Source organism: Phragmites australis, chromosome 5 (genome assembly GCF_958298935.1).
Source record: "Phragmites australis chromosome 5, lpPhrAust1.1, whole genome shotgun sequence".
NCBI classification, from domain to species: Eukaryota; Viridiplantae; Streptophyta; class Magnoliopsida; order Poales; family Poaceae; genus Phragmites; species Phragmites australis.
In genome coordinates, this window is record NC_084925.1 from 45012704 (window position 1) to 45031333 (window position 18630).

Genomic DNA, 18630 nt, shown 5'->3' on the forward strand with positions numbered 1-18630 from the left:
TTTAAACTTCTATTTTTATTATTTCTAATCTAATAAAATAGGCAAAGCGCGTGTTATTTTTTTTAAAAAAAAGGGCAAAGAAGCACCAAGTACATGAAACAGCTAAAACTCACAGAAAGGAACAACTGTTGTGAATGACGGCGAATAAACGACGAAAAACACAAGATCAAATCACAGCGGAGACACAAGATTTAACGTAGAAAACCCCTCCAATTCGAAGGGGAAAAAACCACGGGCGCCAGCTAGCAAACACTCCTCGCTATTATCAAGAGTCGGGTTACAACGCCGTGCGGCGGCTTACAAGAGAATGAATGAATCAGTCGCAGTGAAACCCTAGCGACAGGTATATGTACCGTACCGCTTCGCTCCGGCCCAAGCCTTCGGGCGACGGGCCTCCGCTTCGCTCCGTCAGAAGTCGGCCTTTGTCTTGGGCAATGAATTTGGAACATCTTCAACAACAATTGGAAAGTAATTTTCACGTTGGAAAATCTAAATCAAACAGCAAAACATCCATTTCGCCTCCCTGCTTGCTTTTCCTTTCCAAGCTTCGACCTTCGAGTACACCAACAACACTTCGTCCTATAATCATCGCATCTTCTTAATTGCAACAACAACTACTCGTGTGTTCTGGAATCAAAAGAGGGGGGAAACAAGAAACAGATTTGGAGCAGCACACCAGTAATACGGACCAGGGTGACCAGGGGCGAGGAGATTTTGGCCGCTACCTGCATCTCCACGTCGCCGTCTCAATCAAGATCATTATTTCTTTCTCCTTCCTTGTCCCTGCCTAATCGCAAGGTTGCGTTCTTGCAAATCGCCTTGGCTTTGCCCCAAGATTCGCCATCCAGCGCCCTGGCTGGAATCGTGGGCGCTGAGGACTCGAGGTGGGCGTCGCTTGTCTGCTGAATCCCCCCTCCACTCACTTGTTTTCTTGCGAGGATTCGGCCTGATTTAGAGGGAGTTGTCGGTCTCGGTCCCGTTCTGCTCGCTCGGACCGACGATTCGGGGCAGTTCCGAAGGTGCGTTCTTGCGATCTTCCCCCACAATACTGCATCATTTGACTCTGATTTCTTGGTTTACGTGAAAAGTCTACGTTTTGCTCCAATTTTCAGGAAGACTCGTTGCAATTTGACGGCATTATGCCGGAATTTTCCAGTCAGTTTGTTGCTTTTCTTGCTAAATTTTGGGGTTTCGCTGGAAAAAGTAGATCTTTCTTGCCATTCCCTTAAGATTGTCCACGTGCCGCAATTGGGCGTCTGAACCTATTATCCTGGAATGCTGTTTGCGGCAGCCTCGTAGAAGATTGAGAAATTCACGAGGTCTTCCCGTGCGCAGTGCGCTGGACAAAGGTTGCTGTCACGTGAAGGCCTCATCTTGGGCATCCATGGGGTTCCTCAGCCTTGTGGGCAACTCCTTTGGCTGCTCTGCTTCCGGTGAGCGGCTTGTCTCAGCTGCCCGCGACGGCGACCTTCAAGAGGCGCGTGCGCTCCTCGAGTACAACCCTCGCCTTGCCCGGTACTCCACATTCAGCGGCCGCAACTCACCGCTGCACTATGCCGCTGCGCAGGGTCACCATGAGGTAGGGCCATTTGCCTGCTGAAGTAGTATCAGCATTTGAGTTGATGGCCATACCGATCGTATTCACATTGGTTTACTGCTTGCATGTTCAGATTGTTACTCTATTGCTTGAATCCGGTGTCGAGATCAATCTTAGGAATTACAGGGGCCAGGTAAGCTCAATTTCTGGTACATTTACCTTTATTGAGTTGTGCAAGCTAGATGACACATATAGTTCAATATGTTATATCTAAGTGTATGTTTTTCTGATTGTATCTAGACTGCTTTGATGCAAGCATGCCAATATGGCCACTGGGAGGTTGTTCAAACACTGATGCTCTTTGATGCAAATGTAAGCATTTTTCTTTTCATTCGACTGCAGAATTTCTTACAATTTCTTGGATATGTAGTTCTGACATGGCAAAATGGTTTATAGGTTCACAGGACAGATTATCTCAATGGTGGAACTGCTCTCCATTTTGCTGCACTGCATGGTCATGCCCGATGCCTTCGTCTTGTGCTTGCAGATTATGTACCAAGCATACCGAACTTCTGCACCCTGATGAATCATAGATCATCTGAAGAAGATTCATCTGCTGATTTTGATCATGGGTATGTTGAGAACCTTGCATGTTTGCTCTTTAGTTTTTTTTTAGCACACAAATCATGCAATGATGCGTCTGTGTTATCAGTTCTTTGGTCAAGATGGTAAATCAGAAGGCGGATGGAGGCTTAACTCCACTTCATATGGCAGCGTTAAATGGGCATGTAGAGTGCATGCAATTGTTACTGGACTTGGGAGCATCTGTTTCCGAGGTCACTATTGAGGATGGAACTGCTATTGACTTAATAGGTATTTTGCTATGGTTCCTTTTGTTATCTGCTATTTTTCAACTCATTAGTCATTGTCATGTATATACTTGTCTGTTTATCAGTTTTGCCTTTTTGGTAGCATACTCTTGTTGTGAGTGCTTAACGTGATTGGTATGACAACATTGTAAGTAGACAGCAAATGAACACAATATATTATTCTTCGTCTTGAAACGGTTTCAATCATTGTCCTGTATGTGTAATTTGTACATATGCTCATGGCATGGCATGGCATGAGAGGAAATATTTCCTTCACTGACTTGGAAAATCTTTACCAATTTGTCCCTCTTCTTTTCTGCAACATCATTCAGCTTGTACTTTATCGTTCGCTTCTCACATATTGAGATATGATACTTCATTAATTGAACAATTTGTCTCTGATATAATCATTTTGTTCATTACACTGTTTAAAAAGTGCTCTTGCTCCATGTGTCAGGAGCTGGTAGCACCCCACTTCATTATGCTGCTTGTGGTGGAAATGCTGTCTGTTGTCAAGTATGTTCTGCTAGTCCAAATTTCGTTCAAATGTTTGGTTGAATTCCTCAACTATGTGCTTACCAGAATTTTTGTTTAATGCAGCTTCTTATTGCCCGAGGAGCCTGCATTACTGCACAAAATGCTAGTGGGTGCGATTCTGAAGTTCTGATACATTACAAAATAGCTGTCACTATTCTCAGCATATGATTTGTTGAAGTACATTGTTCATTTGTGTTATGCAGATGGACCCCATTAATGGTAGCTCGTTCATGGAATAGAAATTCTATTGAGGAAATTCTGAGTAAAGAACCAGAGGGCCGAATACGCACCCTTCCTTCTCCTTATCTCTGTCTACCACTTATGAGTATCATGAGCATTGCCAGGTCAGCTTGTCCCTAAGATAGTCTTTATTCTGTTAGTTCTCGTTCCTTGGTCCATATGTGTAAAATACTAAAAAATACTGAGCAGTGCTTCTTGAAGGTTTCATGTGACACTATTCATATGTGTACTATTAAGGTGCCTAGTCATTTTTTCTTTGTGAATCACTGCGTAATTATTGCTTTCCTATGACAAGATTAGACAACATGTTCTCCCTAATCATGGGGTATGAACTACAACCTTTTAGCACCCTACCATATTGGACCACTGTGCTTACTTTGGTAATAGCTGATAATTTTCTGGCAATTCATTTTGTAGGGAGTGTGGATGGAAATACCTAAACCAGTCACCTGTTTGTATTGACCCCTGTGCTGTCTGCTTAGAAGGGAGTTGCTCTGTTGCTGCAGAAGGTATGCTGCCAACTGCCAAGTATACATATTGTTTACTTGCCACTGTAGTTGAAGCTAACTGAACATTTACCTAGTTTGAGCTTCATATGAAGTGTATCAATTAGCTTACACTTTGTGCTCTGGTTCATATTCACTTATTGATTCGAAGTCTCAAGATTTGTGTTCATAACTGCTAACCTTATAGTTAACCAGACATACCAACTTCAGCAAATGCTAAACAGAAGCTCTTCTACTATGTAGGTTGCAAACATGAACTCTGCACAAGATGTGCTCTATACCTTTGCTCAACCAGCTACACGTCAGTGAGCCCAGCGGGCGCAATACCATGCCCACTCTGTCGACATCCAATCATATCTTTTATCACTCTTCCTGGTACGAGCCCAATAAGAGAGCTACCAAGAAACAGCCTTTCATTGTCATTTTGCACGACATGCCCAACCGTGAACTCCGATTCTACTGCCTCAATCACTGCCCATCTGTACCGGACTGAATTCCAGTGCGGACGCATGCCACCGATGGGCTCATCCTCCTTCCGCTCCATGAGCTGCCAGAGGATGCCAGCAATGAAACTTAACCCTTCATTTTGTATGGGTGCCATGAATACAAATCCCTGCCTTGTAAGATGCTCAAGGTTCGGATCTAGCTTGCGGCGCTCGGCTTCCCAAGGAGAGGCTAGCAGAAGAGCATGGCCTGTAACCTTTAACCCAATGGTTGCTACTGGCAGCTGATAGAACCAATCACTGCATCTCCTCAGTTTTGTGCACATTTTGAGGTGTATTTTTGGCTATTCTTTTGTTGATTTCGTCTGATGTTCGTCGTTGTGATATGAATGAAGTTGCCGGGGTCCTAAGTCCCAATTCCTTGTTGATATCAGAAGTAGCATGTAAATAACTGCACCTTGGTTCGTAAATAACCCTGTGCTGTATATTTCCGGGAAGCAATGAAATGCAGAGGCTTCAGTTTTTCAATGCATCACCCTGGGCCTGGCTACCCTTTTGTTTGAATCGGTATCGGTATTTCTATGATTGTTAGTGTCAGGCACGAAAGAATCATGTGCTGTTGGTTGTTACAGCCGTGCATGCCCTCCTGTGTGCACTTTTGGTGGGTCCGATAACTGTCCATGTGCTGCTCTTCACGTAGTGTTTGTTTATTGCCAAGTGCTACTTTTGCTGTCATCAGGATGCATCACAGATCTGCCTGTCGCACTGACCGTATTCTTTTCAGCACGAAGAACTTGCCATCTGGACAAAGGCGGTTTTTTTTTCTTTCTTTGTAGGGGCCTGGAACATCGTTTCGCTGTTGGGTTGCCGGTGATTGTTGTTAAGAAATTATCTCTAATGTATAAAACATATTATCTCTTTCTTTACTCGTTTGTCATCTAATAAAAACTCTAAATTTAAATAATTTATCTTTTTTTTTATTTACACTTGCCCTTCAATCTTATCGTCTGGTTACTAACTACGATTGTGAAACATATTTTATTAATAAAAATAAATAAAAAGTTAGAAAAAAAATTAGTCGATAATCTTATTATTTTTTAATCATATCTAAAATTAAACTACGATTCGTATGTTTTCGTTACTATACACGCACACTTACCTAGTAGTACCGTCAAAGCATTGCTTTTGCGAAACCAACGAGCGCCGCGGCCGGACTGTATTGTTTTCGCGAAACGAACGGCCGCTGTGGCCCTAGTATGTATGTACATGTTAGCGGTGAGTGGTGACGGGGGGTCAAGGGTCATCAGTCATGGCTGGGGCTGGGGCTGGAGCCCGAGCGCGCGGCACGTCGATGGAGCACCCGCAACAGCTAGCACGCCACCGCCGCGCACGTCCGGGTCCGGGTGAGCAAACGGTGCCGAGCAGCCCTGCGCGGCCCCGGACAGTGCCAGCTCCCGACGCTGGATCAGCCCGAGCCGCCTGCCGAGCGAGCGGTGCCGTCTGCGCGTCGTCCCACTTCCCCGGCGGGACCGATGTGGTCGACGTCACGCGCCGGGGAACGAGATCCGCACCGCGGCGGCATTCACCACTCCCGTGGGCGCTGGGATCGGGCACGCACTCGATCGATCAGCACGAGCTATTTTCTGACGCCACAATTGCGTTTACCTTTACCACATGGCACGTTCTTGATAGCTCTAGCTCATCTCACGTACACCAGAGTCCGATTGTTACTTCGATCGATCAGGCGATAAAAATCACTAAGCGCCGCCATGCACTCGCAACGTTACAGCACGGTACAAGAATCCTGCTGTGATTCTGTGAACCAGGATTCCAGAGCAGGTCATACGAACAACGGAGACCCCAAAAAAAAAATGTTTCAGAATTTTTACAAGCTTGATGCATGAGTGCAGCAGAAGTTGTGCGGGGCATGCATAGCTGCGCCCTTTTCAACTCAAAATAAAAAATAACAGAAGCTCTGCTAGGCCTCACTTTCGATCGATCTAGCTGATCGGCATTTACGTGCGTAACTCCTGAGTACGACATGACGCTGCAAGGTCTGCGCCGGAGCTGCACACTTGTCAGTGCATTACGTTTCATCACAATACCCTGCAGCTGGAAATGCAGGTCCATTTAGAAAACTTTTAGACAATTAGAAACTTGGATGGGCATGTCATTCATTTCCTCTCTTTATCTGCTCTGTATAGAGTAGAGCAGCCGGAGCCGAACTGAACAGTGGCAAATGAAAATGAAAACGAGAACGACAACAGACACCACACGTGCTAGTACAAACAAGAAGCTACCACAGCTTCATGAACAGAAAGCACGACGCAGAGTTATTTACAGAACAATTTTAGAAGCACAGATGCTTTTTAGCATACAATTAGCTTGGTACGTTGCTTGAATGTAGAGAGACATAATCATTTACAAGCAAGCTAGCTCGGGAGGGATAGACGGGAGGAAAGAAGAGCGGCAAAGTAGGAGGCCGTAGAAGCAAGGACGGGGATGTAAGAAGAGCGTGGCAGCGGGGATGATGCAAGACGTAAGATAAAAGGTCTTGCAAGGTCAAGAATACTAATGAACAATGTCCGGTGAAGTTAAAAGAGAGAAGAAAATGAAGAAGAGGAAGGAAAAGCTCAGTCAGGATAGAACCGTATACATGCTAGCTACGGATGTTACAGTGGAGCCCATAAACCATAGTAGCGCTCGCAGTGTCTCGCCATCTAGCCATAGCTGAAAGAAACGAGCTGATCAGAACAACCAGCCACCATAAGCTAGAACCGAGTGTAGCGTGGTGGTGTGAGAAGCTGAAGAAGCTGGTATGATACGGGGGACAAAGGCCACGGCCTACCTAGTTTGTACAAGCCTGAACTCCAAGTTGGAGCGGACATCACATGAGATGGAGAGTACCTCTCTATATACCGCAAGGTAGGAAAGGCAAGAGCCGAGAGCCTGGAGCTGGAAGAGGAGTAAATGGCCGCGAGCTAACTCGCCGAATCGGCTTAAATGGTGCCTCTCTGCTCTTTGTGTTTATCTTTCAGGCCTCATCAGGCTAGGTTCGAAAATTCGTCCATAACCGGTAGATAATAGCGATAACCGGCCAATTCGCTCCCCATCGAATTCACAAGTCGCCGGTTTTTGAATTTGAATTAAAAAACTCAAATCAAATTTGAAAAAAAAAATACATAAAAAACTAGAGACATCTATCCGTGAAAAAAAAAAGTCAAAAAATATTGTTTACATCAATAAATACATGCTCAAACATTAGTATATCGAAAAAAGATCGAAAAAGTAAAAAAGCCAAAACAGGCCGAACACACAGCACTCTAATGGGATAAGGGAAGAAGTTACTTATCATCTTCTTCAATTCCCCTCACGTCCGGCAACAGCCAATCCACACAACCTCCACGAGCCTAGCTAGATCCACCGTGAAGCTGAGGGAATCCGATGGTGGAAGCAAGAAATTCGATCCTCACTGGGCGGTTACCGAGTGCACTTCAGTGGTTATCGTGATTTGCGGAGGCAAAAAGCGAGCAGCGCATTTCTACGAAATTCGATCGGTAATCATCTAAATCCGAGTAATTTTTTGTGTAATGTGGTCGGTATGTGCGCTTAGGAGCTCGTCAGGGCGGTTAGTTGGCGATTTGGTCGAGTACGACCGATTTATTGCTTGGTTCGCTTGTTTTTTGCTCGATGCGGTCGGTTTTTGATGTCGTGCGCTCGATTAATATCGTATCATGAATTGAAGTAGCATAAACACAACAAAACTACATGTTCAGTGCCACGTTGGTTTGGTCAAGGCAAAACAACAAGTTGTTTTCAAGATTCAAATCAAAATTGCATGGTGAGAAGGATACAAACAGTGATATATTCCTGTCAACTCACCTAGTGACATACACAGTGAACTCATATGATTTGCAATAGCAGTCTGGAGAACATATACTATCACAATAGACTGCTAAAAGTAGTAGATGGTAGACATATAAGAAAAGATGAAGAAGCAAATTACGCATTTAAAGAATGTCAGGAAGATTAAGGGTAAAGACAAAAGACAAGTGTAAAACGATGAGAGTACGGATAGTGGCTCAAAGAATATAATGACATTAGTTTAAAGATAGATAATGGTGACGATGGTAGTCAGAGAGGTATCGCTCCTCAACACCCATCCTCTGTCATTGTTCCCATGCAATTCACTGCTGAGAGTCAGCTTACGCATGCCACACGGAATTAAAACCACGGTGCCCCATCCTCACAAAGGCATATAATATAGGGTGATCATGATGGACTATAAGATAGTATGAGCTATTCCAGCAACTATGGCATAGAGAGTAGTTCTGGATTGTATTCGTATAACTATCATGTCCCCAATGCTTAGTCAGAACACTCTATTCAGTGAGTCTATAAGTGATAAGATCTTGAGTTTTATGTCATATTGCAAGAACAATGACCAACTATTTCTAAATGGACGGGGCAAAGCTAGGCAGAATTTAAGACAAAGTTGCTATCTACACAATGAATAATGCTCATATCCAACAAGTAGTACAATATAGTTGAATTCAATTGCCCCCGTTAAAAACTGATGATACTGAAGGTGATAATAATTTATTTTCTGTAACTATTTTATTTGCATATCATGATATTTTACTATTTTTTTTTATCTCGTAGGCTGTACATAGCGTGGATGTTATGAAAACTATATTTCAAATATAGATTATCACCTTGTTAAGTATTGATGTACGTCATGTTATTATGTTTTTAGCTTTTGCATAGATAATACGACATATTTGTTAATTTAAGATGATACTTACGTAATGTAAGTATATATTAATGAAACAATTATATGATCATGCTCGTATTGCTATTAATATATATTTGTTTTATTGGAAATATCTAAAATATAGCAAATATCATATTAAAAAATTTCGTGATCTTTTACAATGTTTCCCCCTATATATATGATATATGCATGGACTAGATAACGTGATTAAATAAAATATAGCAATTCTCATATCATATTTATTTCTATATTTTTTGATATTTTTTATTTTCCTTGAACTACGTAGAAATTCAAATAATAGGCCTGGTAAATAAAAAAATTCGTTTGAACGTTCAGGTTAAATCAATGTGAAAAATACAGAAAAATCGATCGATAAATCGGTGAATACGCTCGGTTTTTGGTACAATTTGCTCGGTTCCCGCTAATTCGATTTGGTTTGATTTTATCCTAGATTTACAAATTTGATCAAATAAATATATCAGAATTCTCATTAATTTTCAATTGGTTTTTATGATAATTACAAATGTCCGGTTACCTCTAGACCCCGGTTTTCGGGCCCAAACAATTTTGCAAACCTTGCTTCAGGCTGCGAGGAAAGAAAGAGATGGGCAGAAAGAGAGGCAGAGAGGTGAGAAGAAATGGCGTTGGAGCTGTTGATCTCTGTTCTGCAACGTGATGTTACAGCCACGTCGGAAAAGCAATTGGCCGATCTGTTGATCTCTGTTCTCGACATGACATGCGTTTTATTTGGATAGTACAGATCAGGATTATACTGTGCCCCTGTGTTGGGAGTACTATATATGATAAGCTTGACACGTAGGTCACTCCTAATCTTGTCTTGGTGCATGAGGTCTCACTGGGCACTCGCAGTTTTAGGTCTACTTAGTTAGGTGTATATATTTTAATTAGTTTTATGGGATGTAATATTTTGGTGTTTAGTTGTCCGTATTATTTTTGGAGCCTAGTTCATATGATGCAACATTCCTGTGCGAGTCTAGTTCTTGAGAAACAGATTTTAATTATGTTCCTTCAGAGTTAGGTTTACGGGATGCAGACATAGTTCAGCTAATGATAATATTAGTCTATAATTAATGATCATTAATTTATATTAGTACATTTTAAATTAGATTAAATCTTAATATGATAAATTAAGTATTATATAGTGTATTTATATAAAATAAATATCATGTTAACACTTGCTTTTTTATTTCAATATCTTACAACCTATACTCATACAGTCAACCAAAATACCAAACACAATATCTTTTTAGTCAATCAGACTAATCACACGTAACCACCAAACAATTAGTATTGCTTGCACTTAGTCTATCTGAGATGAGCCTGACTCACGAATAAAAGCCAGACTCCTACTTACGAGCAACCAAACCCCCATTAGTTGCTTCAGATCTGCAGCTAGTCCTATAGCTTCTCTTGAATAAAAAAAAATCTTTTTGGACCAAAGGCTAAATAATCCCTTTTTAACAAAAAAAAACGTTTAATCTAGCTACCTCAAATTTGGTAGCATAGCGTGGTAAATGTAAGTAGCTGCAACATCATCTTTTCTGCATCACATCATTGCGCAATGCTTCATGAGACGCTTCTGTGTCGCTGCACACTTTTCAGATTGCTCTACATACATATGCAAAGGTGAATCACCACATTTCTTGTCGCAAGAGATATGTTGTCAGCAGGTTCATGATTCATCTCTTTTCTCGGTACGTCATAATGAAAACCGATCGATCGGCAGGATCGGCTCAGGTAGCTGGCAGAAGTTCAGAAGCCTTTGATGGAAGTCTTTGTGCAACTGTTTGTATGCATGTAGGTGCGGCTTTTCTTTTAAACTTTCACACTCAAATCCTGATCAGAACCAAATTGTTGCATAATATTGCATAATTACATGTGAGATTATCACTGTAATTCCATTCACCACGCTGTGACTTTGCTACTGATTCACACAAATCTTTATGGCGCTTTGGGGCTACTGATGAAAGTCTGAAACGCTCGCTCATAAGTTTCAGGCATGTTACATGAGAAAGTGACCGGCAGATGCAGGGTTCAGGAAGAGAGCATACGACTTTATGGTACCATTGCTGCTTTTGCTCCTAGCCTCCTACTGCCATTAGCAACCTGTGAGAAATCTACTGCATGCTTGTAAGGCTGTAAGTATGGGCCATTGCCTGTGCCTGATCTTGAAATAAAGCTGAAAGAGAGAGGCCAGGGCTAGATCAAACGCTGAAACGCACAAGCAGCAGGGAGAAGAAAGCAACGCGCGTTCACGCACTGGTGAGTGACTGAGTGGTGACTGGTGCGCGCATTGATTGGCAGCATTGCTGCGCTGCGACCTCTCTCGATCGGCGTATGCATGCACGCAGACGCAGGATGGGATGTGACAAGTGCTCCATGCCCATCTGGTTGAGGTGAAAGGAGAGGCTGGGATTGTATTACCTGCAGGCCTACGGCTACGTGCGCGTGTGAGGTGATCTCAACATCGGGTGACTTTGATTGATCCCGGAGAGAGAATGGCTGTGCTCGCTGTGCCGGTTGGTCCGCCGGCTCCTGCACTGCACCGCGTCCCTGTGCTCTGTTCGCTTCTCGCGAGCCGCGACCCTGTTTCGGCGGCACGCAGGCACGTTTCCTTTTGTCCTGTGCTAGCTTACCCAGCTAGCGTCGTGCATGGTCGTGCATGCGTGTCATCGTGACCGACAGGGTTGGGTAGATGTGGTCTGTTCTGCATGGCAAATCACATTGCACGCATAGCTACCATATCATAGTTTTTAGTCAGTAGCCGTTTTTAACTGAACTGCCTGAACTCTGGACGTGCTAGCATGCACCACCCCTGAACTCTGCTTTGGTCGCCCACACCACCTCCTCTTCCCTGGATCGGTCGCCTCACATCACACCTCCTCCGTCTCCGGCACGTCTGCTTCGCCGCCGCCGGGGCTGCCAAAGAGGGTATGCGTTGTATTGACTGAACTCCGGCGCCGATTGACGATGATCCCCAGAGGAAAACGTCCCTAGTGGTGAGAAGGACGGGAAACGGAAGGCACCGCATGCACAGCCCAGGGATGCCACCAACAGCGGGACGGGCGGGCGAACAATTGCCAGCTCCTCTCGTTGCCGCATGTTCCCCGGATCATGCCACCCCGGGCGGGCCCTCCACGCACGCGACCCATCTCTTTCGAGCGAAAACGAGGTAAAGCAAGCAAGCGCGATCGAGTGGATGCACGCAGGGTCGGATCGAGGTGGACAGGAACACGGCACATGCACCAACCGAGCACAAGTTTCCGATCGTTCCAGCGCGGGCACTCTACATTGCGCTGCAGTACGTGTTTGGTGGGTAGCTACCATCTGCTTAAATTCAGTTGATTCAGTACGTACCCGTGCATGCACAGTAGTGGTTGTACACTTGTACCAGCTATATAGGCTCAAAAGTGATCGTACATTTTCAGCTGATAGTTCATTTAGAAGCTAACAAAACATTGTACGTACGTAGCTTATGGCCTATATCAACTTGGCATGGTTCGATTTTGTATAGGAGTTGCTTTACGTAAGATGGGAAGGCAATGTAAAAGGAACATATAGCTGTTCGTTCAAAAAACATAAGATGGGAAAAGGATAACAAAGCCAACTGCATACCTTGGACATGCAGTCACATGCGTGCCACCAAACGCACTCATAATATGAGGGATACGCTAGCCACCCCGCTAATCAAGGGATATGAGTATGACTTATATGCATGTCTAATCCACTGGCCAAGATAATCACAATAGTGTTCATTTGGCTCAACTAACCCTTTCTAGTTTCTACTGATGTCCTTGATAAAGCTAAAGTCGTATATATGCATGCATATATATATGTATATCTGGCATTGTGCCATGGCTGGTTTCACTGGCATTTTCACTGTGCAAACCGTAGCATCTATCAACACTGAAACTCCAATGTACGCACGGAGCACTGATCAATTATATACCGTGTTACTTTTAACTTGCATGGCACATTTTACTGTTCACGTAAGCCGGTAGATCTAGCTGCACATGCATAACATGGGAGGTATATATGTATGGGACCTCTCTAATCTCTTTTTGGGGACATGTCAAGTACTGGTACTTGCAATAATCTTATGCGAGTATTAATTCAAGGGGAGATGGCTTGCCGATGTGGACCTGAGCCTTGACCTCTCCCATAGTCCCATGTGCATGCATGTGCACTGTCTCCTTTCCTCGCCAGCCGCTTAGCGGTTTCAGGCCACCTCCTCCAGATCCTCTCTCTCCTCCCAACCAATGAAAGCCATGTATATATAGCACACACCACATCCTGCGATGATCATGCTAACAACCTTGCATTGCTTTCCCTTTCTCTCTCAACTCACAACAAATATCTCCGTCAGTAGCTGGGAACATCATTATTAGCTTGCTTGTATGTGTAATTAACCAGCCAATTAGCATTCGATCGAATTTCATGTTGCTACTAGCTAGCACATTTGCATCTTCTGTTAGATTCTTGTTCCATTGCAGCCATTTCATCATCAACGTACCGGTGTCTCTTGCATACTCATGTTCTCTTCACCTAGTCTAAGCATGCAAGGTTCCAAGAAATTCAAGAATGCAATCCTCAAGAACCTGCTTCTAGGGCTCAGGAAGAAGGGCGGTGTTGAACCGAGGGACATGAGCTTCGACGAGAGGAAGACTGCCATCAGGCACGCCGCCGACGCCGCCCTCGCCACCGCGAGGGGCGCCGCGCCGTGCTGGAGCCGGTCCCTGGCGGCGGAGCTCTCGCACGGCGGGCACCTTCGTCCTCGTGCCAGAAGGACAGCTTCAGAATGCAAGTCCAGCATGATGACGTGCAAAAGGATCTTGAGAAGGAGGAGCCTCCGGCCACGGCCGAGGACGAAAGCCACAGCGAAGGCGGCCGGCGTTCTTGCGAGGGCCATGGCGAGGAGGAGGGCAAAGGCGCTGAGAGAGATCGTGCCAGGAGGGAGAGGGATGGACGAGTGCACGTTGCTCGGTGAAACCCTAGACTACGCCGTGTCTCTGAAAGCTCAAGTCGATGCCATGCAGCTTCTGTTGAAGACTCTTCAGGCTCCGAAGAACCCTAGTAAGTTTTCTCTAAACTTTAGCCTTCTCTTCTGGTTGTACGCTTGTAGCTAGCTAGCATGATTTATGTTGTGTCTTGTGCTTCTTGCAGTGCTGAAGCAGCAGTGAGAAGAAACTATATACTGAAAGGTGAATGTGATCCAGATCGTTCATGGATTAAGCTTGTAAGATAGAGTCCCCCCCCCCCCCCCCCGGGTTTTATTCTCCTCCTTGTTCTTCTTCTTTCTTGGTTTCACTCATGCGCTTCTTCGTTAGCACTGAGATCATGAGGCATGAAGGATCACGTGTATCTTACGTACAGTGCTAGTACTACTATGTATATACGGCTCCTTTTAATACAAGCAAGCCGGGCATAAGTGCATGTACAGTTATGTAATTATTGTACGATCGTGGAAGTAACTTTTGTAGAGTTTGCGCCGTGTGCAGGTCATATATAGATAGATGCATATCCGGGATGCTATGTATATACGTCCTAGTGTTTGTTCTTATTTATACAAGGAAAAATATCCAACAGAAGAAATAGTAGTTTGTAGCACCCACACGGCCAAAATTGTTACATTAGTCTTCCAAATTTCAAAAGGAGTGTTTATTTGAATTTTTTTTTAAAAATATTTGTAGTTCTGATATTACAGTTCTGTTCAATGCTGCTCTTCGGGCCTGTCCTTTCTTTTTAGGGATGGGCCTGTACAGTTTATTTGTAGTAATCCTAGCAGTGCAATTTTAAGCCTGCAGTTATAATGGTGTCAGCTGTTCAGCATAGAAGCTCGATAACACCCAGAAATTCTTTAGCTAGATTATTTGTTGGGCAAAAAAGTATCCACTCGATAGGGACGGGGAACGATGTTTGTCGGAAGATCTAGCGAAAGAGAAGCTTATGCGGCTCAAGAGATGATGTGAAGCGTCGGAGAAACGCCTCTATAACTGCATTGACAAAAAAAAAAAAGAACAAAAATCACGGAGAATGGTGACACGCATGTTGGCGTAAAACAGTTTAACACTCATCATTTCTTGTGCGTAATGCCTTTACAGGTGCATCGGACGGTCACATGCATGATCATCACGAGATAGCTTAATTTGCATAGCAGTCAACAGACTGGTTGGTCTTGCATGCGCTGTGTTACTCCAACTTTTTTTTTTTTTTTGAAACGGGTGTTCTCAGTTCTCATCCTTTGCCAACACCGGGAATTGCCGGCGGCGTACTTAGGCGCCTTAACACCGCGTTCTCGCATTGGTGGCATATCCAAATCATGTACTGTAACAGAACGATACGTGGCTAATTAATCCTTTGCAGTAGTACGATTCCAAGGAACTTAACCACATCCACGACGACTAGGAGAAACAGAGAAACTTAGGTAGTAACCATAGATGTCAGTAGAAGTGACAGTGAAGTGCATGCATAAACATGCGTTGCTGCAGCAACATAGAAGCAGCTGCGCTGCAGCACACAGTTATAACAATACAAACTGCCTGATCACGATGCCAATCTGAAGAATTCGCGGCTATTATTGTTAGCTGTAGGCGACATAACTGACCGGAAATTCAGAGAGGATCACTAGAAATCAGTCGGGGCCAGCAAAAGTGTGCCGTTTTCCCTCTGTCCCTTCCATTTCCCGATCTGCAAAACCCAGCAAAGCACAACATTGTTCATGTCAAGGCTACTTAGCAATAGAAATACTTATGCATGCACAGGTGGGAAGTGGCAAAACAAAATGGTAACAGTCAAAGTAAAGACTGGAAATTTTGGAAGGATTGCAATGTTGCGTCACAGGAGCCCGTCTAAATGACTGTTTTTTCTTCCAGCATCTGTGGCACTGTCAGCATTATTTCCCTGGACGATTCGAGGATGAATGAACCACGGCAAGCAGGTAATTTTGCAGGTTCAGAAGAGAATAGAGTGACATACGGTCGCTTTGCCCGTATCGGAGGATGATCAGCCATAGAACTAGAACAGAACTGTATGTGACTCGATAACTAAGGATATGTTTGGTAGAGCTCTCAGAGTAGTTTCTCTGCTGGAATCAAGGTAACTCTACTAAACAGTAGTTTTTAGTTTACTGAGTGTAATCCATGGGAGTAATTATCTGAAATGAATTAGAAGTTGAGGAGCTGAAAAAAACAGTTTGTCCTAATTCACTTTCCGTACAGAATTATTTCCTCAATATAGAGAATCACTTTCAATCACGGAATCACTTAAATCAGAAATAGCTCTATCAAACGTACCTAAATATTTCATTAGATAGTTAGCAAAGGTAATTATACCTCATACATACTAGAGATCAAATCACAATGTCTTACCAAGATGATATTTTGTTTCAGTGGTAGATAATATACCTATCGATAATAAGATATCTGTGACTTTGTTAATCTTCAATATCCATATTTTTATTTTTAGTAGATGTTATTACTTAGTGTTGTGGTGTAAGTATGTATACGTGCTTCGACAAGTTGTGGGACATCTTGGTCGCGGAAGTAATCCATTTCGGCTTTCGTGGGACATCTTGGCCCACTCAGCATACAACTCTTGGGCCTGTTTCGACCGCCAGCACAGATCATTATACGCAATGCAGCATGGCCGTCGGCCGGTCATGGACGGCCCAGCGTCGCCCGTCGACCTACAGTACAGTTCTGGGTTTAGCCATGCTAATTGTACGCTTCCAAATCCCGTACGACGCACGTCGTCCATCACTTCTGCTCTTTAGATCTTTTTTTTTTTTTGCTATTCTTTAGATCAGTTCTTTTGTCCCTGCTCAAGTCTCAAGCTCCACAAATACTCTCCAAGCTTACGTGCAAAAGTGGCCGATGCAGCCCGTGTGTATACTTCAACTCGGTGTCGTCAGCATCGCACTTCTGCACGGACACGTATACGTGTGTACGAGAGGCAGGCAGATGTCGTCCCAGCGACAATTCGTCACCGAGATTTCTCAGCGCGAATAAATGTTGTTGCGGTAGGAAATTGGTGAACAGTAGACTAGAAGGTAGAGGGTGAAAAACTTGTATTTATTAATGATGATGTTTATATATTTATATTGGTGAAGAGATGTCAAATACATCTATCGAAAAGATCAGTTCTCCAGTAGATGTCCCTTTATTAGTTACACTATTACAAAGAGTAATTGTAATGACAATTTTTTTCAAGGAAAAAGGAATATATTAATCGTAGCCTGAAGAGATATCATCATCATGAATTAGTCTAGTTACAACACATTCTTCCTGCCCTACTCAGGACCCAAAAAGTACCATTGATACAGATATGATTAGCTAATTTATGGCTAACAATGTTTCGGCTACGATCTACTTTTTTTATCTCTAACACTCTATGGCTAGGGCCGAACAGTCCTTCTCACGTGTGGTAGCAAAATGAACAACAGAGGCACAATCTGTTTCCACCATAATTGGCTTTGACATGTATTGAAGCGCCAACTCAATGCCCACCTTGCAAGCAACCAATTCAGTCTCCAACGCATCATAACAGTATAGTAGTGTTTTGCAAGATGTGATAACTCTATTGCCAAAATCGTCCTGTAGTACCATACTAATACCTACCCTCCCATCCTGTAAGGAAAAGGATCCATCAATGTTTAGTTTTGTGCCATTCCGGGGGTGGACGTGACCAACATTTAATCACTTTGGGCACCGCCGTGTTGGTACGTTGCAGCTTCCAAATTTTCTCTAAGGAAACGCCACTAACCTACTTGCCTCTTGCATGTCCCTATTAGGATGTTGCTTGATTAATAATAAGGATTGTACATAGCTCTCCAGGAAGCGACAGAATGTTTCCACCGATGGTGCCGGCTTATGATGAACCACCTCGTTCTGTACATGTCAAACACGTCATAACAGCATAAGTAGCATCATACGGCTTGTGCAAGGAATATTGTCCGATAAAATTAACAACCACCGCGTACCTGACACTTGAAACTCCTCATCCGATGGCAAGCACCAAGCCTGCCTCATAGCATTCCAAAGAGCTTTGGCATTTAGGCAGCAGCACAATGCATGATAAGTATCTTCTTTTTCCATACCACAAATACCACGAACATCATCCAATACGAGGCAACAACGTAGTTTATTATCCTGAGTAGCTAAGCTGTTAGTAGCAACTTTCCACGCAAAGATGCGAACCTTTTGCGGAATAGGGCAATTCCACAAATAATTCCACAGAGGATTGCTTCCATCCGGATGCAAGCTAGCAGCTTCACTCCCAGCATCCTGCATCTGGAGAACCATGGCCAGTTTATATGCACTATGTACTGTGAAAATACAACTCTTCTCAAGATGCCATCCAACATATCCTCTTCATTCCTCCCAGCAATCTTGATCTTGACAATCGCTGCCACATCAATCGGTAAAAAATTTGGTTCAGCTTATCAAAGTCCCAAACACCTTGCTCATCCAAAAGGGCCGAAACTCGCTTAATCTCCCCTGTGGACTGATGACCCTACGTGAGGAGTCTCTCGGGATCCAAGTATCTCTCCAAATTCTGATCAAATTTCCATTTTTCACACGCCAAATCAACCCTTGCTTTAGGAGTTCCAATCCGTATTCAATCGCACGCCATGTAGGTGAAGAATTACCTGTAAAAATTGTATCCCCCAAGCAGCCATTAGGATAGTAGCGTGCCTTTAACACTA

At 43.7% G+C, this 18630-nt stretch overlaps 2 protein-coding genes across 6 annotated transcripts; both read left to right on the forward strand.

Annotated features, from left to right (window-relative positions):
• The first annotated feature begins 465 nt into the window (after positions 1 to 465).
• LOC133919965 (probable E3 ubiquitin-protein ligase XBOS32) lies at positions 466 to 4667 on the forward strand. Of its 5 annotated transcripts, none has more exons than XM_062364558.1 (11): positions 466 to 1019; positions 1113 to 1579; positions 1671 to 1730; positions 1838 to 1909; positions 1994 to 2169; positions 2250 to 2410; positions 2864 to 2922; positions 3007 to 3053; positions 3147 to 3287; positions 3601 to 3692; positions 3933 to 4667. In XM_062364558.1, the coding sequence occupies exons 2-11, from the start codon at positions 1385 to 1387 to the stop codon at positions 4418 to 4420; spliced, it is 1491 nt and encodes a 496-aa protein (XP_062220542.1). In that variant the 5' UTR covers positions 466 to 1019; positions 1113 to 1384; the 3' UTR covers positions 4421 to 4667. The 5 variants fall into 5 exon arrangements, with proteins under 5 accessions (XP_062220542.1, XP_062220544.1, XP_062220543.1 ...); XM_062364560.1 differs by having other exon boundaries at positions 1292 to 1579; XM_062364559.1 differs by having other exon boundaries at positions 1336 to 1579.
• Positions 4668 to 13143: 8476 nt separating this feature from the next.
• Positions 13144 to 14340, forward strand: LOC133917749 (transcription factor IBH1-like 1). The gene is made up of 2 exons (XM_062361613.1): positions 13144 to 14000; positions 14091 to 14340. Exons 1-2 carry the CDS (start codon positions 13460 to 13462, stop codon positions 14105 to 14107), a joined length of 558 nt encoding a protein of 185 aa, XP_062217597.1. The 5' UTR covers positions 13144 to 13459; the 3' UTR covers positions 14108 to 14340.
• Positions 14341 to 18630: the final 4290 nt, after the last annotated feature.

Bases quoted from the DNA above. Each gene is read 5' to 3' on its own strand.
- LOC133919965 (XM_062364558.1), top strand. From the start codon at position 1,385: ATGGGGTTCCTCAGCCTTGTGGGCAACTCCTTTGGCTGCTCTGCTTCC. The intron at 1,910-1,993 runs GTAAGCATTTTT...AATGGTTTATAG, and splicing joins TGATGCTCTTTGATGCAAAT to GTTCACAGGACAGATTATCT. The intron at 2,923-3,006 runs GTATGTTCTGCT...TGTTTAATGCAG, and splicing joins GAAATGCTGTCTGTTGTCAA to CTTCTTATTGCCCGAGGAGC.
- LOC133917749 (XM_062361613.1), top strand. From the start codon at position 13,460: ATGTTCTCTTCACCTAGTCTAAGCATGCAAGGTTCCAAGAAATTCAAG.